Source organism: Petaurus breviceps, unplaced genomic scaffold (assembly GCF_028583685.1).
Source record: "Petaurus breviceps papuanus isolate PSGF00001 unplaced genomic scaffold, PetGlider_PUasm1.0 91041, whole genome shotgun sequence".
Classification (NCBI taxonomy): domain Eukaryota; kingdom Metazoa; phylum Chordata; class Mammalia; order Diprotodontia; family Petauridae; genus Petaurus; species Petaurus breviceps.
In genome coordinates, this window is record NW_027187400.1 from 21,738,160 (window position 1) to 21,762,949 (window position 24,790).

The window sequence follows — 24,790 nt, forward strand, 5'->3', positions numbered from 1 at the left end:
AGAGAGAGAGAGAGAGAGAGAGAGAGAGAGAGAGAGAGAGAGAGAGAATAAAGTCACAAATGTTTTGGAGCCCCTCTTTACACAGGCAGGGGAAGTAGAGTGGGTTTCAAAAACAGACAACCACTAACAATCGGGGGTACTCTGTCCCTCTCCCCCGCTTCCAGGTGCTGTCATCTTGCTGATAGGCTTCAAGAAAAAAAATATTCCACCCACCTAAGATCATCCATCATCTGGTTTTAAGACCTCAAAGAGCCCTCTATCTAATAAGAAGCGACTCTTCTGAGCTAGGAATCATATTTCTTCCTTTCTTGATGTTGCTCATAAAATACTTCCCTTATTCTCCAAATATCAGAGTTTAAAAAAAGAACAGTTCAATTACCTGTAGGTTCCTTAGGGAAGCTTATGAAATCTGCTCATGCTATGACCCAAACACTGTGATTCTCAGTTTGGCTAAGTGCTGGGCATAGCTTCTATGCCTCTCTTGAAAACATCAGTTTTTCTTGAACTAGAGGGGGCTGAAAAGCTCAGAAGACTAGCAGAGACACATAGGAATTGCATCCCAAACTGTGTGCTGCCCCTTCTGGTACCTAACTGCTCTTTACTGACTTCCATAGGTTCTCTCTCTCCTCCCCTCACCACAAAACTAAAACTTCTTTACCATTAAGCATCTACTTTTTCCCCACCTCAAATAAGTAATTAACTTTTCATCATATTTCTTTCAAAGTATTCTGCTTCTCCTATAATTCTTTGTTTCCATTTTCCATTTTTCGGAGTTTCAAGACAAATTCTGGTGACAGCTGGGACAGAAATCCCTACCAAAAACACCTCCCCTCCCTCAGCATCCAGGAGGTCGAGCTGTGTGTGGGAAGCACACTGGCTTTGGAGTCTTAAGTCCCTGGCACAAATATTGCCTCCCCGTGACTTAATATCAGAGTGACTCCGGATAAATCTTTACCTCTGCACCTGAAGTATAACATCTGGCTTAGATGACATTTTGTCAGAAGTGTCACTCACACTTAGGGGGAGGGTGGAGATGTTCATACTCACCACTATTCTCATCTATTCTGGGAATCCTTTGACCTCTCCACCATGACCCCAAAGAAGCTCATCAGGGGGATGACTGCATCATCCTGTAAGATCCCATCAGCCCTGGCTCTTCACCTCACCACCACTCTCTGCCTCTATAAATGGAGGCTGGTGCCATGAGCTCCAAAATCTCTGTTGAAGGAAGGGGCTCATTTCTCCTCTGGTTGCACTACTTTGAGACTTTTCTGAATTACTTCTCCCTTCACTTCCTTTTGTGTACTGTCTTTACCCCTTAGGTTGTAAGCTCCTTGGGGGCAGGGACGGTCTTTGGTCATATCTATATTCCCAGTGATCAGCACAGAGGGTGGCACACAGTAGGATCTTAATAAATGCTGACAGACTAATATTTAATGTAGTGCTAGAAATGCTAGTTATAGCAATAAAATAAGAAATTAACAAAATAAGCAGAGGCAAAGAGGAATCAAGTATTGCTTTCTGCAGGTCTTCATACAGAACCTTAGAATCAATTAAAATTTTAATAAAAATAGTAATTTTAGCAAAGTAGTAGCTGGAAATAAAATAAACCTATACAAATCATCAGTTTTTCTATACATTGCTAAGAAAACCCAGTAAGAAGACATATTCCATTCAAAATTAACTATAGAATGTATAAAATATTTAAGAGTCCACCTACCAAGACTTACATAGTAACTATATGAATGCAACTACAAAGCCTTTTTTATGGAAAAAGAGAGATTGATATGTGGAGAGATAAAAACTGCTCATGGTTAGGCAATCAAAATTCCAAAGGCCTTATAATCAAGGACTGATTTCTGTCTCAGCTGTCACCAAGGTTTATACACCTCCAGACAGAGAACTGATAGCCTCAGAGTGCAGAATGAATCATATTTTCTTCCTTCCTTCCTTTTCTTTCTTTCTTCATAGTTAATGCCAAAGGGTTTTTTTGGCATGACTGTGTGTGTGTGTGTATTTGCAATGGGTTTTGTTCTTCTTGCCTTCTCAATGGCTGGGGGAGGAGGAGAGGGGAAGGAGAGAATTTAAAATTACAAATGAAATAAAATTGAATTAAAAATAGAAAACAGGACTGAGAGGAATGGAACTGGTTGAGTTGTGAGGTCCTTACAAGCCAGGGATCCTTGACCTGTTTTGTACCACAGACCCCTCTGGCAGTCTAGTGAGCTCTAGCAATCCTTTCTCAGAATAATGTTTTTAAATGCATAAAATACACAGGATTAGAAAGGAAACCAATAGGGGTGACTAGGGGGTGCAGTGAATAGAGCACCGGCCGTGGAGTCAGGAGGACCTGAGTTCAAATCCTAACAGTAACCGTGCAACCTTGGGCAAGTCACAACCCCAACTGCCCTGCCTTCCCCCCTCTAAAATGCAAAAAAAAATAAAAGAAAAAAGAAAGGAAACCAATTACATTGAAATACAACTATCAAAATATTTTTAAAAACATGTTCACAGACCCCAGGTTCTGGACCTTTGCTCTTAGCTCTAAATCTATGATCCTATGAACTAAAAGACAGATTTACTGGATAAGCAGAAAAGACCTTAGGCTAGGAAGCACTGAATTCACTGGCTAGAAAAAAAGTAACTCAGCACTAAGGAGCCCCTTTTAGAATTATCTTTTAAATGGGACTCCTGTCCCTAATACTTTATTTATTAGTATATGCTTAGTAACCTTACATTTTCCACACAGTGGTAATAGTTTTGTGCACACTAAATAGCTGTCTCTGATGACTCATTATAGAGGTGGGGAGAGAGGGACTAGTGGATCAAAGACAATTAAAATCCAAAAGTTGTGGATCCAAGAAAAGTCCCCCCTTTCCCTCCCTCTGGCCTTTGAATCATTAGGGGATACAGTAAAATTGTTCATCAGCAAAAGAAGGTGTGACAGTGTCTATTAAGGCTGTCCTAGGCTTGTAAAGCCGTGAATACTGCCTTGTTCACGAAAACTCAGAACACTAGAACTAAATTTCCTGAAAATTTAAGAGTTAACTCAGGTAAAAAAAAAAGCATTATTTCATGTCATTGATGGTGACTTTATAAAATATATTATTTTGATAGGACTGGCTGAAGATACAGGGTTAGAATCACATAATTTTGGAGTTGGAAGGAAACTCAGAGGACATTTAGTCCAATCCAAACCTAGACAAGAATTCCCTCCTATAACATCTCTAACAAATGTTCATTTATTACCTAGTAGAAAAATCTCTAGCAAAGGAGTAACCTGACATCTTCTGAAGTAGCTTATTCCAATTTGAGATGGCCCTAAATTTTTAGGAAATTGTGCTTCGTAGAGTTTAAATCTATTTTCTTTTAACTCTTACTGATTGGTGTCCTCTAGAACCATGGAGAAGAGGCCTAATGTGTCCTCAGACCCTTGGAAACAGTTATTAGGTTCCCTTTCAGTCAAAGAGCCCCAGTTTCTACTTAGAGCATATTCTCCAGTTTCTTCACCATCCTGGGTGACTTTCTCTGGATGTGTGCTAGCTTGTCAATGTCCTTCCTAACATGTGTTTAACTTAATAGTTTCTAAATGGGAAAGGTTTTAGGAATTCAGAATAGCAAAATATTAATAATTAATATTAATGAATAATATTTATAATCCAAAATAGATTATTAATGAAAACTGTCTGGAGCAATATGTCTGTGATCTTTGGAAGTGACACTGTAGAGGTCTCATGCCCTGGGATGTTGCTTTCTGAGATAGTATACAAAGCAGGACATGCCAGAGGTATGGGTCAGTGCAGGAATTCTTAGGTTCTTATGCAACATCTTATTCTGAATGCTCCAGAGGGTGAGAAAGCACTAGAGAAAGCTTCCCAAGAGCTTTAAAGTATACAGATATACAAGGAATGTATATTCAAATTTTCTTTTGCTTTAAGCAGAAATAGGATTTTGATGAGGAAAGTCTGATTAGAAGTGATAACCTGAAGTCCAATTTTCTTTCCCCACCCTGCTGCCAAACCATACACACACAAGTTCTTACTTACAGAATCTTGTCAGACAGATACTTTAAAATTGCCTGGATACCAAAAAGATGGGTGTGGAGTTTAAAGACACCCCTTGATAAAATGAAATTGGGCACATGTGGTAGTTAGCTCTATGGCAAAGAATGGGTTGTCTGGACGAGGGCCAGTTGTCTCCATGGTGACCATATGCAAAGAGGAGTACTGATATTATATGTAAGGAAAATGTCTAGGCCTCTCACCTGCTACAGATGCTGTTGAGTTCTCTCCTATGAGAAATACTTTCCAGTAACATGAGGTGGTCCAGAAAAAGAAAGAACACAGGGACAGATGGCTTAGGGTGCTGTTGTCAGAAAGGTCAGTACCCTAGAGAGAGCCTATATTTTGTAGACAGCCTATTCTTGGTGTGTCTCTGGCACAAGCCTCGGGTAAGAGGTATTTTAGGTACACAGTGACAGTTATGGTTAAAGATGGATTAAGAGTGAATCTTAAATTACACAGAAGGCAATCTTATGGCGCCATAACCTGAAAATTCACCTACAAGATAAGAAGGATAGGTTAATCAAATTAATAACTGTGGTGAGGAGGGAAAGCTTCCCTTAGCTGAAATATGGTGTGGATTATTTTTAATCAGTCAGATAACAACACTGAAAATCTTAGTGGCTGTAAAACTCTGTACATAGTGCTTGGGTGGGTAGATAGCAGACAGAAAAGAAATAAAAGACATATAACCCTGGTGCTAGAAGAGATTACATTCCAGAGGAGAAATTAGACTATACATGAAAATGACTTCGGAACACAGTGAAATATATACTTAAATTTAATTAATATAATAAAAATAAAAATAACTTGTAACAAAAAGGAGCCATCTGACCAACAGGAAAAACTTGGAAGAAGGGGATAAGTCTTTTAAGGCAAGAAAGACCATGGATACGTGGAATGAAAGAATTAAACCATTCTAGGCAATGGGGATGTAGTCAGTTCAGAGAGAATAGCTAATATCAAAAATGATTCCATTTTCTCACAATCCTGTAGATCCTAGAACATTAAATGGTAACCAAACTCTCAAGCTATTGTCTTAGTCATTAGATTGAGGGTCTACTGTGGAAGGATACCAAGGCTGCTGGGTTTATTTGGGAAATGGCTTTTTAAATGTTCTTTTGGGGCAGTATTCCAAGGCTAAGAGTCCCTTGAGGCCAAGTGGCCATGAAAATGACAGCACTGCATCCTCCATGTTGCAAAAGAAGTGCTCATTACATGGTAATCTGTCCACGAGATCACCACTGAAAAAGCTGCAGGAACTATCATTAGTTACGTCCTAGTTCTATCCTTGAAGATTAACCAGAGAAGAAACCCTACTAATTGAAGTACAGTGAAGGCCTTCAAGCAATCAACCTTGGGTTTTATTAAATAGCTCATGCAAATGGTCCTTGTTTCAAAGAACATTTCAGGCACATAAATTTCCTTTAACATTTAGTCTCCAGTGGTTGCTTTGGGGGAAAAAAGGGCTTTTACTACAGAGCAGGAATATTTTAAACTATTCAGATGAACAGTGAATATGCTGGCTAACTGGAATCCACTTTATTCTTTTTTACTCTGAATAAAGTTAGCTTTAGCATCAATTTCTGACTGTCTTGGGCCATGTGTATGCATGTATGTGTGTTTACAGACATACACATGCATATACATATACGTATAGCATATAACATACCATATAAACATTAAAGTATAAATATATGTAAACAACAAGAATATGAATTGGGCTTCTCAACAGCATATAGGAACTTTTGAAAAAAGTATTATTTGATAGTTATTTCTAGTATAGTCTATATATATATATATATATATATATATATATATATATATATAAAGATATAGAAAGAAATAATACATGCCAGGACAATATATATAGGTGAACTAAACACCCAATATTTTATTAACTGATAAATAAACATTATGCATGCAGTCATTTTAAAGGACAGTTTTGCTAAAGAGATTTCTCCAGAGATACAATACTTCCATTTCCCAATCCCTTTTTTTCTGACCATTGGCAGGTTCTCTATGACTTTGGCAGTACGTAGAAAAATGTGGAAACAATCAAAACTGATGTATGGGACACTGCTATACTGAAAACACATAAAACACAGTGAAAATAAGATATCAAATCACAAGCATTAGTTTCTAATAAATTAGACATATACTGCATTGTCAGCACTGATAAGATTTTTCTTTTAATATCTTCCCATGGTACCCAAACTTTAAAGAGCCAACTTTCCACCTTTCATATGAATAAAATTAAATTTAATAGCATTTTCTACCATTAATAGTATTATGTGAGTTTATTATTTCCTTCATAAACTGCATATATGCTGATGTCTGAATTTTACTTAAGAACCTCATACTGTATCTTGGCAATTACTTCTGATGATACAGTAAAACCTCATTAATTCAGAATTCACTAATTGAGCATCTATAGCAACAGCCAGGGCTCAATCTGGGAGAGTATCAATAAAGAGGATTATCTAATCAAGTTAGAAACCTAACTGACCAAAGGGGAAAATGGCAAAATTACTTAGGAGAAAGTGTTTTTAATCATCCTCAAGTATTTTTTGAAAATTTCTGATAATCTGAAGTCATTCTTATCTGACCTTGAAAGCAAGTCCCCTCAAGATATTTATTATCAACATGTAGTTGGATGAGTTTGAGTCACAGGATATAAACCTGAAAGTGCTAAATTTGGTATGACCCTCAAAAGCCAATTAGTTCTTCATCTATTTAAACTGCCTTTCAGGTGACCTACTGCAAAGTGAGACCTTGGTGAAATGCCACATGTGCCCAATGCATTTCTTCGACACTACTACCTCACGGATTAGAACAATATCCTGGAGTCCCCCAAATAAGAGCCCTCAACAATAAATGCACCTGGTTATTCTCAAACGCATGAAATTGCTGATTTATTGCCACATTAATAGATGCTCTTTTCTGGGCACTGCTCAACTGCCACTGGGAGTGCTGGGAGCTTCAGGGTCTTCATGTGGTTTGTGCTCTCCTTGAAGACAAGGGCTGTATCATGAGCAGGCCCTTAATAACAACAGAAGCACACATTTATATAGGTCTTTATAGTTTAAAAACACCTCTTTGACAACAGCTCTGTGAGGTGGGTAGAGCAGGTACGGTCATCACCATTTAAGAGACTGAGATGAAAGGGTCTGTCCAAGATGACCTGGCTAGTGAGTATTAGGGTGCTTGCCATTCCTCCACTTACCAGACAGCCCCTCTCTTTCAACTTAATTCTACCAATTATGTCTGGCTCCCCTTGTTGGCACTGACTCTTTTTGGCACAATTTTTGGCCCTGACGACTAGCCACAGTAAGAAGGACTCCTATATCCCATGAGTTTATGCTCTAAAAGAGGAGGCACAGAGTATCCATATGCAGTCTACATTCTGAAGTCCCTGATAGCTTGGCTGAGCACTGGTCAGCATTATCCCATTGGTCTTCATGTTTTCTTGATCTGCCTTTCCTCTTCCATTCTTTTTAGGGATAGTCCAGTTTAGTCCCAGGCAAAGATTGGCAATTTTGTATGGGAAAACCACCAATGACACAGGGTATCCATCAAATCCTAAAAATAAGTAAAATCCAGTTCCTAACAGAGGAGCTCCATTTACAGTAAATGTTGCCATATGGGGGGACTGAAGGGAAGGGAATTGGCTCCTGGTTATTCTCCAACACATGGAATATACATTCAAGTTTGAAAGGAAAATTTGGAATGTTCTATGTAATAAGGGACTCAGACTGAAAATCTTATATGCAAATCTTATGGAAGTGAAATTAGACCTCTGGGAACATATTAATTGGCCTTTGTCTTGAAATTTTTGGGGGAGGGAAATAACATTTCATTGCATTGGGAAGCAATTCCAGACATACAATGGCTAGGTTGGCTATTTAATTTTAGACAATGCAAGCCAAAATGATTTGCTTTTGGAGATGCAATTACATTTTCAATTGTGTTTTATATGACCAAAGATCAGATGTCTCCAACACTAGAATTGTACCCACAAAGCTGCAAAAGCTTTAAAGTCAATGAGTTGATTTCCCAATCTTTGCCATGGAAGTTAGCTGTTTTGCTATTTCCATGAAATCAGTCATTTTTTCATGCCAAAAATGGGAAGGGAGAGACAGTCTCCTTTCTAGAAATGATACTAATGTACCATGACCAAAAAAAGTACGTTTTCTTTCCCTAACAGATAATCTGGTAGAAAAACGAATCATAGTCTTTCAGAAATGGAAAGATTTTCCTCAAATATGTGTGTGTGTGTGGTTTTTTCTCTCTCTCTCATTTTCTCAGCAATTGGTCTGAGCTTTCCCTAAGTCATACTATAATAAGAACTGTACCATTTGGGGTTTTTGAGTGAAAGGGGGCTACTTAAGAGGTGAGGTAGATAGAAGGAAAACAGAAAGCTTAAAAATGAGATTTCTGGCATGTAGGTTCTAGAAGGAAGCTTCATCCAGAAGGCAAAAAAGCTATTTATTTCAGCTGCTTCTTGAGAATACCCTGTTCCTCTGCCCCCCCCCCCCAACAGTTTAAGTACCAAGCTGAAGAGTAAGACATCACATGTCACATTCAAGACTGTCAATGCTGTTTTTATTTCTGCAGTATTGCAAAGGTGCAGCAAGAAAAAAGAGAGGCGCATCATTTTGGAACAGAATTAAGTTTCTCTCTTGTACAACAACCTCAGGTCATTCTCTGATCTTGAAGACTGATTTTTAAAAAAAGTTATACTGCTGGTCAGAACACATTCAAAGTGTTTCCTGAAGATACAAGAAAACCTAATACATTTAAATCTACTAATTTGGAATTCATAGAAATTTTGACCAGGGTAGGACTCAAAATGACTCTTGTATTTCTCTAAAGAAAGGATTTAGTAAAGTGCTTTTTCTCACCCTGTAGGCAACCAAAGGTGGGGAGAACATTGCTCAAGCTTCCTAGGCCACTTTCAGACAGTCCAGGAAGGGATAAAATTTTGCTTCCCAGGCGGCACGGCATGGTCCCTCCCATTACTACTGGGAGAGTGGTGCCTAATCCCTTTTGGTGAAATTAGCATATTTGCCACTAACAGTAGGTACATAACAACTTCTGGCGTTACTGGATGTGTCCTTCACAGAGAGGCAGACCTAACCAAAGACAAGAGGCATATTTATCAAAAGGTTCATCCACTTGCCCAATTTTCCACCATTTCTACTTACCCCTATAATGTTTTGGTGTTGATACAGCTAACAGCATGGGAAGATGGCTAAAGATTTGCTTCAATTGATTTTACTCAATTCATATAACACAGGGTCATAAAAGTATTCATTTACTAAATACTATATAAAAAATTTTCTACCAATCCAACCTCAATTCCTTCAGGTTCCACAAATGCCTCTTAATCTGTATGTGTTAGAATATTAACCTCTTTCTGGAGGGGATCATAGAAGAGGCGAACATCATGAGTAAAAGAAAAACTCAACTGAAAAATTCTTTTCAGTCCCATATTCAAGAGGCCATTGGCAAAAAAAAAAAAAAGTTTCCAAAAAGTATACTGGGCCTAATTTTACCCCATGAAATCTTTCACGTAGTATTAATGAAAAGGCTACTCAACAGGCTCTTAGAACAACTGGAATTTATATCTGCATGCACAAGACAAGGGACCAGGGTATTATCAGAATACTGACATCTGTGTTCTTAAAACACTGATTTATCATGATCCTTCAAATTCTCCTTTCCATTCTTATCTTTCAGAAATAATTAGATAGACTCCAACACTCCACATCATTGGGCTTCACTAAATTAGTTTAAATATTTCAAGTACTGCCCACTCCTACTCCCCTCTCCCCACTTGAGATCTTCAATAAAAAGGTAAAAAGATATTTTGGAGCAAATCTTTGGATCCAGTCTCATAAATAATAATTTGCCACTTCCCTAAAATGTCTCACAACTCAAAGGCCCCAACAACAGTATTTTTAAAATAAATGAATACAAAAGACACAAAAACCATAAATACATAACCCACAGCCCTGTGCTCCCTCCTCCACGATGGCATGTTGCCACCTATCACAAAATGTCTGCTACTGGAACTTTGTAATCTTCTAATTCAAATCTGGTTCCATGACTCTAGGCAAGTCACTTAACCTCTGTTTGCCTCAGTCTCCTCAACTATACAATAGGGATAATAACCACACCTACATCCCAGGGATGTAAGGAAGAAATGAGATAATTGTCAAGTGCTCAGCACAGTGGCTGACACATATTAGGCGCTATATAAATGCTTATTTCCTTTCTTTCCTATTGTAGTGCTTTTTCGATTAACCTGGGGGGCCTATACCGTATCTGGTCCCAGGTCATCTAAAATCTGGACTGAGGATATTTATGAAGCCAGATCCCAAGGAGGGATAATGGGTTTTTCCTTAGGTCTCTGTGTGGCTTTGATGGCACCACAAACTGGGGCTCTGTCTCTATAATTTCCATAAACTCTACTTGGGAACAGATTAATGTGGCGGAGGACACGTAGCGCAGAAGATGCAACCTGAGCCAGCAGAGCTGCGCCTTGGAACGGCTTTTGCCTTGAGTTCCAAACCACACATATTTGAACAGTTAACAAATGCAACAGGGGGATATTGGTACACAACATCCAAGTCCAGTCCAAAGGCTCTGTTAGTCCTCCACCCTCCTGAATCCTCCCTGCCCCCACCTGCCTTTCCCAAGAACAATTATACTGCTTGATTACATAGATGGGAATTTTAGAAAAAAAGTAGGGGTGGGAGGATGGTCAAAATGTCTCCATGCACAAACAAAGTTAGGAGCTTGGACGCATTTTAATCTACTAGAGCTGAAGGGAGATTTTTAAAAAAAAACCCTATAAATAAAATCATTTTTAAATAAACAAAAATGAAGCCAATGTTTCTTGTAAGACAACTTTTCAGATGGATTACTGGAAGGAGTATTCTTCAACAGCTTTATGGTTTGCCCTGTGATCATCTGCTTAGAATGAGGGTTTTAAACCTCTTTTAAATTTTAAACAAAGATGCTAAGATATGAGCCTTCATTTAAATGAAATATAACAAAGGAAACAAAAAAGTCTGATTCCAAATGTAGATATGGAGGCGGAACTCTTGGACTCTTGGGTTCTACTGCTGGCTCTGGCCCTAAGTTTGGGTCAGCTTTCGGTCAATATCTCACTTCTAATCCCCTCAAGTCATTTGCTGGTCCCTTTTGTCTAAACAGCCAAAGTAAATTTTTCATTAGTCAGTGGGGAAAAGCCCTCAGTTACACCCCTGGATCTTGTTCAATTGACTAGGGTTGATGGAGATGGTTATAATTCACTTTCAAGAACCTGGAATTATTTATCCCTTGTGTAGAAACTGGTGTGTCCCTGGTAAGATAACAATGCCATCATAACTCAAACCTGGAGGGAGTGAAACAATTCTGTAGTTATTTAAGGGGAAGAGAATGATCCCCATTTGCAAAAATGATTGTTTTCCCTGATTTGATCTGAAAATGATAGCAGTACCATTTTTAAATGCTGGGCAAACTAGACTGGAAAAGTCTGTACTGGTAATTATTACCCCTTTATCCTTCTACAAAGCCAGGGGTGGCTAGATGGCAAAGCCAGGGGTGGCTAGGTGGCGCAGTGAGTAGAGCGCTGGACCTGGAGCCAGGAGGGCCTGAGTTCGGAATTGGCCTCAGACACTTAACATGCACACACAAAAACTAGCCATGTGACCTTGGGCAAGTTACTTAACCCCAACTGCCTTCCCCCACACAAAAAAAAAAAAATTTACAAAGCCTAGGAAAAAAACTAACCCTCTGCTGTGCTTCCAATCATGCTATCTTATTATCAGACAATTAGGAAGTAGCAATGATAGTTGTTTACACAGATGCTAGGTTTTGCAACAGAATTCCAGGAGGTATGGGAACTCAGGCTGGTTATGGAATTGGAAGATTTTTATGGCTGAGGTTAATCTAATTCTATTTCAAGTGGCCTAATATCTGCAGGTAGCCCTATTACAGATACGATCAACCTTTCTTTTCCAGATGAAGAAGCTAAAGGCCAGAGAGCTTCACTTCCTTATTGTAGTCACATAAGATATCTGGGATCCTAAAGAGATGGTTCAACAATGTGACCTTCAGGTAACTTTATCTGGTGTGATAGTGAACATTACGTGGATGTTCATGGAGTCTCCATCTTGCACAAGGCTGGTCCATGTGCCATTTTTCACTCATGTTTCCATCTGTGATTTCTGTACCAGAGGTTCCCCTGAGGACTTAGCTAAGTAACTCAAGACTGACTCTTTTATCTCTAGAATCCCTTCTCTTGCTATGATCCCAGCTAAAGATCCTTTGTTCAGCACTGGGAATTTCTGCCTCTGAAATAAGGGCAATAAGTCACCAGACAGCAATCCTTCAGACGTGAAGTCTGCAAACTGCTATTCTGGGCTTAATTAGGAAGCTGCACTTTACATTTGAGCTTTAAGGCTGCCGTTCCATAGCTCCTTGACTTTGAGCAAGAAACTCAGGTGCTTCGTGCCTGTGTTCTCTTCTGTAAGCTGCGCTGTAAAACTACAACAGCAGGTTACAAGGAATGAGCATCACCAACTGGCAAGTCATTCTCAAGTGTTCCACCATGCCTGGCTCCACAAAGAAAGCAGTGGACTCCTCCTCTACAGGCAAAAGATGTGGAAACCAGAGAGGCATCAATGGTAGTTCTGTTCAGTGAATCAAGATTATCAACAAATACCATGTACTAGCAGTACTAAAATAACATAAAAATTCAAAAACTTGAACACACTGTCATGTTCTAAAAGAGTATGACCAAAGGCAAGGAGACCTTGTTCCCTCCTCTATCTCTGAGCTGGCAGGTACCTTGGCCACCGCTTCCAAGCCCTTCAGGATAGGGAGGAAAGCCACTGGGAGTAAACTTCAGAGGTGGGACTTGAACAGAAGACCTCTCATTCCAGTGCCAGTGACTCTTCTATTCTACCATGTTATTTCCACAAGAGAAACAACTTAGGGGCTATGTAGAATAACTGGTGGGGCTGACAGAAGTAGCCCCTTTACCAAGACAACACAGGTCATGTCTCACCTGCATAAGTGCTCAGCTTTGATGAAACTATTCCATCAACTCTGTACAGCATATAAATTCTAGTGATTTTTTTCAAGCAATACTGCTGAAGTATATGACTCAAAATAATAATTAAATAAAATCGTTAATGGCACTGGAGCCCTTGGAAATTTAACAAGAACAATGACTGTCCCAGACTTTCCTAACTTTCCTAATTCTACCAAGGGCACCACCATGCACTTTGTAAGCCCTGTGTTACTCTGGAGCAACCTTGGTGCTTCACTCTTATTTAGCCTTCTCATCGAATGAGCTGCCTGCTCTTATTGATTAGAATTCTCCAATATCTCCTATATTTGTCTCTTCTCCACTCACGCCACGATCACCTTAGTCCAAGTGCTCATCACATCTTGCCCGGATCATCTCAATAAGCTCCTAATTGGCCCCCCTTCTTCTAGTGTCCCTCCAAACCATTCTTCATACACCGGCTAAACTGATCTTCCTAAAGTGCTCATCAGACCATGTTGCTCCCCTGCCCAAGAAGTTTCCCTAGCTTCCCACTGTGCTGAGGATTAAAACCCTTCCCCACCTGGTCCTAGTCTAGCTTTCTAGGCTGATTACTAATGCCTACCCCTCCCCCCCACACAAGCTAACTAAACTGGCCCACTCCTTGCTATTTTCCAGACATAGCATTTTATCTCCTGGCTTTATTCTTTTTTATAAATCATCCCAGTCTGTGCCTGGAATTCTCTTCCTCCTCCCTTCACTTCAGCCTCTTTGGAACTCCTAGAAGCTTCCAAGATAAAGCTTAAGGTCTAACTCCTTCAAGAAGAAGCTTCTCCTGATTCACCCCTCTCTCCCCATCATTGTGTATTTAGTTTATGTCCTATATTTATTATCTATGAACATGCTATTTTATCCTTTGCTGAACAGAAGTTCCTCCAGGTCAGGGAACCATCTCCCGTGAACCTTGCATTTCCAGGTCGCAGAACAAGCACTCACTACATGCACACTGACTGAATAAATAACCTTTGAAATTCACTCATCAATAGTCTTACTTTCCTGAATGAAATGGCAAAGGCAAACTTCTCAGGCTCTTGTATATGGTACTATGATTTACAAGGAATTAAAAGGCTGGCAGAAAATATAACAAATGGTGAGAAGGCCCAAACCCAAACCTTATGTAAATATTATACTCTTCCCAAGGATATCTGTCAATTCTGTGACAATGGAGAGGTGGTTTGCTATGAAAAATTAACTATCAAAGCTTATCAGTTTCATTTTCTTATTTTTATTGAGGATTTCCTCAGAATAAATGCAATTTATCAAATTCATTCTTTATTCTTGAAAATATTCTAGAGATAACAAAGCATGGGTCAGCTGTTAATGATGACTCCTCAATATGAGTATAGTCTTTTCCCACTCTCTTGAGATCGTCCCTCTGTGAGATATCTTAAAGATCAGTCTCTGAGCCCTTACAAGTATCCCCTCCAGGAAGCTTCCTCCACATGCATTTGGGGGCCCAGTATTTTCTTGACTTCATTTTCTCAAGTGTCATTTCTACTTTCCTTATTAGGCACATGAGGTACTGAGCAAATAGAAATTAAATGCTGTAGTATGAATGTCATTGAGAAGAGATCACTACAGAAATCTTGCTAGGTCTGTTTCATTTCACTCATATTTGTTGCTCCCTTTTTAATTTCATTTATAAGTGCTTTGGTTAAGCCTCACACCGAGCTTTTTATAGGTTCATTTTCTCCTCTGTTCCTTTGAATGCTTTGAGATAATACTGCATGTAATCCTTCCCTGAACTGGTTTGCAAATGATCTTGTATTCTAACCCAGTGTTGTTTTTGGTTGCCATGTCTCTGTACATGGCAAAGTGAGATAGAACAAATATAAGATCCTGCTGAGTATGTGGTTTGTTGATTACAAAAAAGCATTTAATACAGTAAAGAACAACACAAACTTAAAGGGTTTCCTTAAGAGCATGTTTCCCAAATATATACTGATCATATACAAGATTCTATGATGGAGGAAACCACAGAGATAAAATTCACTGATCCTTTGAGTATCAACATCAAGCAAGACATCAAACAGGGAGACACACTCAGCAAAGATGTTGTCCAGTGTCATAAAGTTGTGAAGAAAGGTGAAATGAAAAAGGGATTCTCTATAACTGAAGACATAATCCAAGTATTTGTGCTGGTGGAGGGCATGATTTTGATTACATCAAATTTCAGAACAACATAAGGCCAACTTAATTAAAATCATGGACAGTTAAAAGAAATTAGACTAGCAATACACTTAAGAAAAACCAATGAACAATTACTAGATTATGACATCTAGTTAGATGGGTAGTCAAATAACACATATATCTTAGGCAAAAAGACAGTAAGTTCGGTCCAGAGCTAAACGGTAATCACAGTCACAGAGGTAGAAGGGATCTCAGAGGTCGAGTCCAACCTACATCAGAACAAGAACACATCTCCGTAGCCTCTATATGCTTTCCAACTTTTGCCTTAAGAATTCAAGTGAGAGAGAACAATTCTACTTTAGATAGCTCCCGGATGTCTGGAAGCCTTCCTTTATGGATCAAGACTAAATTTGCTTCTTTGCCACTTCCAGCCATTGTTCCTATTTCAGAAGTCTTTGTGGTTAATAAGAACAAGCTCAGTTCCTCTTCACATCCTTGAAGGCAGCCATTCTGTTTCACGTAAGTCTTATCTTTGTTCTAAATATTCCCAGTACCTTTAAGCAATACTTACATAACAAAAATTCGGCCCGTCCTTCTAGGAGTACTCTCCAGGTCATGAATCCTTGATAAGATATGGCTCCCAGAATATTCTACACAATACTCTAGATGTGACCTAACTAGGGTGGAGTACAGTAGCAGGGTCACCTGATTCTTAACCACTATGCCTTTCACTGCAGCCTAGAATTAGCTGTTTTGAGTGCCATGTCTCACTGCTGACTCATATTGAGTTCACAGTCTTTTTTGAGACAAACTATTCTCTAATCATGCCTCCCTCTATTGTGCAGTAATGAAATAAATTCACTGAACCCAAACATAAGCCTTTACATTTAGGTCTACTAATTTCATCTTACTCAGTTGAGATCAGTGTTCTATAACCTGCCACAATGTTTCGAATCCTAACTCCACCATGCAATGTTTGATCTTCTTCCCTAGTTTTAAATCATCTGAGAATTTGATAATCATAACATCTTTGCCTTCATCCAAGAGACTAAAAAAGTGTTTCCTCGCCAGGAGCCTAGAGTCTTTGGGAATTCCTTCCACTGTCGGTTGTCAAAGCATCACCAGTGACCTTTCTCTGAGTCCGATTCCTATTAGTGCAATGTCAACGAGGCCCCATCTCCACATCTCCTCTACAAGAAGTGTAAGAGACGTTTTATCAAATGCTTTGTTTAAATCTAGAACAGCTCTATTTACAATCCTGGCTCTCCACAATCCTTCCAAGATCACTGGCCATAGTTCAGCAATTACAGCACCAAGTCTGTGTATCTCAGTATGGAGGTGCCATGAATTCATCAGGGGCAGAGAGCGGTCTTTTGCTATCTTTTTTATCCTAGGCATCATACACCTACCAGGCACTTTTGACTTAGCATTTTTTCAGTCTAAAGATTATTCTCTTTGGCAAAGAAAACTGAAGCAGAATAAAAGGTGGGTAGCTCAGCCTTGCTTTCATCACCTGTTATCACTACCTCATCCTCCCCAGGTTGCTGCTCTTTTTTTTCTTCAATTTTCTTCCCCCAGTGAAGCTGGAAAAACCGCAAATGTTGTGTCATCCTCACTGATCCTCACCAGCATAGGCTCACCCTGAGCTGGCGCACTCCCAGCAGTCATATGAGAATGTCACCATCTTGTGCTCCAACATTACATGTCCTTGCTTCTGGCTGACCACAAGTGGGACTTAGAACCTGGGCATGTGGGAGATAAGAGCTATTTCTTCCCATACGGAGGCTCAGTCAGACAGTCAATAAGCATTTGTCAAGAGCTTACCATGGGCCAGGCACAGTGCTAAGTGCTAAGGGATACCAAAAAAAAGCCGGAGCTCACATTCTAATGAGGGAGACAACATGTAAACAACTATGTGCACAGAAGACACAGACAGGATCAATTGTACTTGGAAGGAAAGCACTAGAATCAAGAAGAAATCAGGAGGCAGAGAAGCGAAGGTCAGGAGGGAGAATATTCCAGTTATAGAAGAGAGTCAGTAAAAATGCATCGAGTGTCTTGTGGGAGGAATACAAGGTAGCTAGTGTCACTGGACTGTACAGTTTGTGGAGGAAGGTCAAGTGTAAGAAGACGAGAAAGGTAGAACTGGAGGCAGGTCAGAGGCTTTAAAAGTCAAGGAGGGAATTTTAGATTTGATCCTGGAAGTCATAGGGAGCGAGTGGAGTTCATGGAGTAAGAGGAGGTGAAATTTTCAGATCCAAACTTTAGGAAGACACTCTGGTAGCTGAGAGAGGATGGACTGGGGTGGGGAGGGACTTGTGGCACCTTGGACACTACTGCAAGTAATCTAGGCATGAAGGGATGAAGGCCTTCCCATGAAGGTGGTGGCAACATTAGAAGAGAGAAGGTGCTGTATGGGAGAGAAGCTGAAATGGGAGAATTGACAAGCCTTGGAAACAGAGATCAGAGAGAGGGAGGAGCTGAGAAGGACACCTAGGTTGAGAGTGTGGACCAAGAGGATGGGGATGTCCCCAACAGTAATAGGATTAGGGCTAGAAGGACTTCCTTTTCTTTTTTAATATCCTTCAGCCTGTATTCAGAGTCTTTCCAGGTTTTTCTGAAATCATCCTACTTGTCATTTTTTATAGCGCAATAACATTGCATTACAACATATACCGCAACTTGTTCAGCCATTCCCCAACTAATGGGCATCCCCTCAATTTCCAATTCTTTGCTACCACAAAAAGAGCTGCTATAAATATTTCTGTACAAATAGGTCCTCCCCATCCCCCTTTTTAAATCTCTTTGATATACAGACCTAGCAGTGGTATTGCTGGATCAAAGGTTAGGCAGAGTTTTATAGCCCTTCAGGCATAATGGCTGGAAGGACATTGCTTCTGTATGCTGTTTGGATTGCTAAAATTCACCATTATTACCATATCAAGCCTTTGTGCTAAGTTTTTTAATCTACTTCTTAAATTCCTCATCTATTTTTTCTTTCATTTCTGCCTTTGTATTCCTATTGCCTAACATATAGTAGACACTTAATAAACTATGGTGAATGTTTTGCTGAAATAAAATCTATGTACCTACATGGATGAAATTACAGCTCCCTTAAGTACTGAAATACATATATTTTACATCTGCCCAAATTTCTACAATCTAGCTGAACATCTTGGAGAGTTAATTCAAAACCAATAATATCACCATAAGAGTCTTCTGAAAAACTTATTTATTCTACCAGATAACAGCAAATCCAGGCTTGACTGCAGTGGACTTAGGCTATGACTATATGTAGCAGCAAGCACCCCAAGCCCGTCCTCAGGGTTTGCAGCTACCACAGGTTCTTGGATCTGCTTTGTTAAAGGAAAGCAACTCAAAATGGGTTAACAAGCTTACTTTAATCAGTCAGACATATATCGTTTACCTTGTTCAGGGGAAAAAGGTCAGCATCCCGAACTTCAAAATATACAGGCAGAATTATCAAGACAGAGACAGATCAAGTAGACAGATTTCCAAACTGTGCAACCATTACATCCATACCCAGTCAACATCTGGGTTTCCACATCTGGGTTTTTCAAAGCCGGGGGACTCTCAACAACGGCTTCCCAGAATTCAGATCAAATCACAGAACACTTCTCAAAGTGAGTCCCAAAACAAAGCTACACATCAGGGCTTATATAGCCTTCTCCTGGCTCAGAGAATGTAACAACCTTATTGACTCACTGGCCAATCAAGAAGTATCTACTGAAAAACAAGCCTCCCTCCCCAGGCTTCAGGTGCACTTTAGCCTTAGGGGCAGGGAAGATCTTCCAAATTTGCATTCCCATTACAGTATAACATACTTCACACATACTTCTTTGATTTAGAGCCCCAAACCAGCAGCTATGGCAAAGTAATATAAGGTGAGGCTGGCTGAAATGAACGGTAAAATATGAGTGCTGCATTAGCACTTGGGTTATGTGCAATTTTAGATACTCAAACTCACACAGGTTGATGAGTTCCCTGTGCATCCACATCAGTCATCATGCTGCCTTTGTCCTGCCCCCCAAGGTACAAAAGATGATGCAGTCTAAGTGCAGCAGATGTTCCCACTCTCAAGTAGCTTACAGATGACAACGAGGTACAGCATATAAACAGACAAGGAAATATGAAGTCATCTGAGGAGGGGAAAAGCATTAATATCTAGGATAATTCAGATCCAACTTAAAAACAGGAAACTGAACAGCAGCATCAGGCAGTAAGACTATGGGAAGGAAAACAGCAGGTTCAATCTCAGACGAAGAAATGTAGGGCCATCAGGGAAGAACAAGCCCTGCGGCTTACAACCATTAGATGCCAGGCATAGAGGCCAAGAGACGACGAGGAGGTGTTTTTTCAAGGATATTCCCCTACCTATGCAACCTGCTTGTCCCATCAGGAACACTACTATGGCTCACCATAGTTGCAGTCATCTGTGCCCCATGACTTACTTAAAGCTACTCAGAAAAACCCACCAATTTTCATTATAAACATCTGAATTAAATATGAAAGTAAAGGATGGCAGAGGATTAAACACATCAGGATAGATTGTAAGGAGAAGAAGCAGAAAGTTCCATGGAATCCCCATGCTTACTGACCTGGGGCCACTGAGTGTTGCTGTGTCTCTCACTGCCTGAGCTGTTTCTGATGCAAAATCTAGAGCGCCTGCCACTGGCTTGGTCACCGTACCAACGAGGCCTTTTCCAAGACCAGATATGAAACCACTGACTCCCCCTTCAGTTTTCACACCTTCTACTGTTGAGGTTATTACACTGGTCAATCCACCGATGATACCTGGGGGAAATAAAAACTTGTTATAATCAGACTAATAGCCCCACTATCAAAAACATAATCAGTACCCTTGCTCGATGCCTTCTAGGCATTGTACTTCCAGGCCTAATATTCTATTTCATTTGATAATTATTACAGCATCTCATCTGAAATTGTTTGCTTTCTTTGAGGGAATACAGACATGAATTATTTTTTAAATACTTTCTCACAAATACAAAGGCACACACATACAGACATACACATAATAAACAAGTAGCATGTTTAACATGAGGTCTGAATGGTTCACATGTGGCTACTATCTCAGTCCATTACCCTAGGACTATATGTCCTAACCAAATTAAAAGTGTGGTTTGAAAAATCTCGATGCATTTTATTAGTGTCTGATACTGTATTTACATACTACTTAAAGTACTAGTTGGCAAAGCAATCAAAGGTCATTTAACCTAGCATATCTAAGAACATATTGAGAGTATATCTAAGAACAAGGTAGACCAATCCAAGATGGGAAATGAGTGACTTTAACCAAAAATGAGAGTAGATTAAACTTTGGGTCATAGTGGACCCCAAACTGGATGTGGATCACTAATACAACTATATTGTTTAAAATTTTTTTAAAAAATCAGACACTGCTATGGAATTAATTCTGCATAGTTCTTAGTTCTGTAACTTAAGAGGTAATATGGAAAACTTGGAAAAGATTCATGGGAGAGGAGTTATATTGATTAAGGGGGTTCAAAAACTTATACTTTGAAAGGGTGAAGGAATAGACTATCTTTATAGTCTGTTCAAAAGGAAGGAACACAAGTAATTTAGTAACATTCTTTAAAATTTGGTAGATAATTAGTAGATAATGCAATAGCATGGAGGTAGGAAGACCTGGGTTCAAATCCTGCCTCAGATTCTTAGTAGCTATGTGACTCCGAGCAGGTCACTTAACCTCCCTCCCTGTGCCTCAGATTCTCCATATATAAAATGATATACTTGATGAATTCTGAGTCTCCTGCCAGCTCTGAATCTAAGATCCTCTGGCCCCATGAATACAAATGATACCCTGTGGCTTACAACACTAAAAGGAAGTTGAAAGAAAAAAAAGTCATTGTGGGCTGAATGATCTGAGGAGCTCTCTATGGATGCCCTGAACAAGGCATCAAGGGAGATGCTTTGTCATATACTGATCAAATGGAGTGAATTCAGAAAAATAAAATAAGAGCCATCAGTGTCACTGAAAAGGGACAAAGATCCTTGGGAAATGAATAAAGGTCTAAAAGGCACACATTAATACCAGGTTTCAGTGTGACGTAAATGGCCAAAGGAAATCTGAGCAGCAGAGACCTCAGAGAAGATAACCAATGCCATCCTAGCAGAGGCCTTTGGCTACAGCACACGGTCTGGCCTCCCAAATGAGGGAGGCAGTCTGGCAAGACACTTCAAGGGGTCAGGAGATGCTCCTGGGACAGGATGTTTACCCTTGTACGCCTGGCTGTGAGGAGGCTTTCTGGGCTCTTCAGTTCCTCTAGTGAGACAAACTGGGGGAGTCACTTTTTGCTGAAGGGGATTCCTAACAACTTGTGAGATTTCTCTTTGTATTCTTGGTTCATTTTATGCAATACTCCAACATCCCTAACTGTGCTAGGCAAAAGCAAAAGGCAAGGCAGGAGCTACACAGGAAGGTGGCACCAATCAATGAATAAGAACTATGGTGAGCACTGATGTTACAAAGACAAAAGCCTTCAAAAACCTTATGTTCTAATGGGGAAAACAAGACGTGCACAAATAAATATCTTTATAATACATACAAAATGCACACAGGGTCATTTGGATGATGATATACTAGGAGCTGGGGGGCCAGGAAAGACTTCAAGGACAAAGAAAGTGGCTCTTAAGCTGAGTCTTGAAGGAAAGCAGAGATTCAAAAGGTAGAGTTGAGGAAGGGGTATATTGCAGACACAGGAGACCATCAGTGCAAAGACACGGGAACAGGATTGGAGTGTTAGGTGTGAGAAACAATGAGTAAGCCAGGATGACATAACCAGAAAGTGAGAGAAGGGAAGGTCAGGGTAACAAGACTGGAAAGGCAGGAAAGGGCCAGGTTGTGAAGTGACTGAAATATCAAACAGAGCAGCTTAAATGTGATTTAAGAGGCAGAGAGCAACTCAGAACTGACAATCAGCTTGGAGGGGAGAGAAACTTGAGTCAGAGTCCAAATTGGAGGTTGTTCATTCAACAGTCTAGGAGAGAGGTAAACAGAACCTTAACTGCGTAGTGGTTATATGAAGAGAGGAAAGTAAGGGACATGATGAGTTCTACTTTGGTCATGATGAATTTGAGAGCCTGAAGGACAAGCAGCTAGGTGGCTCAGTGGATAGTGCCAGGCCTGGAGTTGGGAAATCTCATTTTCCTGAGTTCAAATATGGCCTTAGACACTTACTAGCCATGTAACCCTGTTTGCCTAACACAAGCTGGAGAAGGAAATGGCAAACCACTCCAGCATCTTTGCCAAGAAAATCCCAAATGGGATCCTGAAGAGTAGGACATGACACAAACAACTTGACATCAGGAAACGTCTAGCTGGCAGTGAATGATGAGGGTCTGGAGCTCAGCTGAGAGATAAGAGCTAGATATACAAATTTAGAAGTCATCTACATAGAGATTCCCATAGGAAGGTCATTAAGAGAGAGTACGGAGAGAAGAGGGACCAGGCAAAGTCTCAGGGCATACTCTTAGGTAGTGGGTATGACAAGAATGAAGATTCAGCAAAAGGAGACCGAGAGGGAATGATCAGACAAGTAGAAAGACAACAGGAGAGAGTAGTGTCACAAAAAGTCAGAGGAGAGAACATCCAGGACGACAGGATGGTCAACAATGTCACATGTTGCACAGTGGTCAAGAGGACACCAGATTTGACTAGGAGATCACTGGTAACTTTGGAGCAGTTTAGTTGAGTGATGAAATCAGAAGCCAAATTGATGGGGGTTAAGAAGGGAGAAAGAAGAAAATAATTGGAGGCATTGAATACAGATGTTTTCTGCAAAAAGTTTGGCTTAGAGAAGAAAGAAAGGTATAGGAAGACAGTGGCAATGGCAAGATCTGGTGAGGGTTTTTTTAAGGATGGGGAAAGCTTAGGCTTGTTTGTACACAGAAGTGATTACTAGGTATCAAGTGCCAGGGATGCAAAGGAAGAAGTACAAAAGGAAAGACTGAAGGTCTAAGGATCTAAATCGGAAGCCAGGAGACTTGGCATCAGTGCTAACATTGATTTTATGCTCATAAAACCATCTAACTGGACACTGAAAGGGGATCAAGAGAACACTCAACTTTCAGGGAGGTAAATGGCCAAAACTATTTAAAAGTCAATTAGGTACTCATTCTTTTACTGAAGACCTTCAGAAATTAAAAGTCCCAAATTTCCCACAGCAATCTATCCCAGGGTCTTCATCCTGAATGAAATTCCTTCTTGAATAGAACTGAACTCTCTCCTGTTCTAATTTAAACCAATTTTCTCTTCCTGGTTTACTCTGGATATAAAGAATAATTGCTCAGCATTTTTTTTACAAGACAGTTAGGTGGGGCAGTGGGCAAGTGCTAGGCTTGGAGCCAGGAAGAACGGAGTTCAAATAAGGCTTCAGATGCTCACTAACTGTATGACCCTGGGCAGGTCCTTGATTTGCCCTTAGTTTCCTCATCTGTAAAATGTGCTAGAGAAGGAAATGGCAAACCACTCCTATATCTTTGCCAAGGAAGCCCCAAATGGGGTCCCAAAGAGTCAGAAACGACTGAAAATAACTAAACAACAAAAATTATTTTCACAAAAAGTTTTAAAAAGCATTATAATTAAAGTGAATAATTAAGAAATCCCTATCTTCTGAACACATTAATTTTTCTACCTCTATACTGGGATGAATCCCTGTCCCTCTCTACCTTCCATGAATATGGCAAAGACAGGCAATATGACAGAGTGAAAACATCATTGAACTTGGGAGTAGGGTGATCATGGGCAACTCATTTACCATCCCTGGCCCCCATGTTCCTCATCTGTAAAGTGGGAAAAACAACAGATGCATTATCTGTCAAAGGGTCATTATGAAGGCAGCGCTCTGCAACCAGCAAAGTTCTATAGAAATGGTTGTTGTCATCGTCATCATCATCATCATCATCATCATCATCATCATCATCATCATCATCATCATCATCATCATCATCATCATCATGACATAAAGGAAAGCACTTTGGGCTCTTCCAAAGAGAGGCGGCACACTCATCTAATGTAGGACTATTTTGGTTAACTGAAGAATGACTAAATCTCAGGCCAGTCCAATGCTCACTTTAGACTCAACTCTCAAATGTCATTCTATGGATTACCCTCACCCAATTACCATCTTGGCATGGCTTTCTTTGTCACTCAACATGCCTGAAAGCTGCCTTCACTGTCAGAGTGAATTTCTGATATTTGGGGAACACAAAATCATTTTAAACATAATTAAGAAAGTAAATCCACTGTAAATTACTGTTTTTACTTCCAGTTCTAAACATAGTACGCTAAAAACCCAAATAAATTATTTGGGAAATATACATGCCACTGCCTGCTCCTTTCCTCACTTGATCCAATCCATCATCAGCACAAATGAGAAGTGAATGTACTTAACATGCTTCCTAATAATATCAT

The 24,790-nt window shown here is 39.9% G+C and overlaps 1 protein-coding gene across 2 annotated transcripts in view; it reads right to left on the bottom strand.

The window, feature by feature from the left end:
* Positions 1–24,790, bottom strand: part of VPS13D (vacuolar protein sorting 13 homolog D) — a 361,069-nt gene that overhangs the window by 69,878 nt on the left and 266,401 nt on the right. For both annotated transcript variants that reach the window (XM_069078269.1, XM_069078268.1), the window contains one exon: positions 19,935–20,130. In XM_069078269.1, the coding sequence (XP_068934370.1) occupies positions 19,935–20,130 (196 nt within the window). The remainder of the gene's footprint in view (positions 1–19,934; positions 20,131–24,790) is intronic.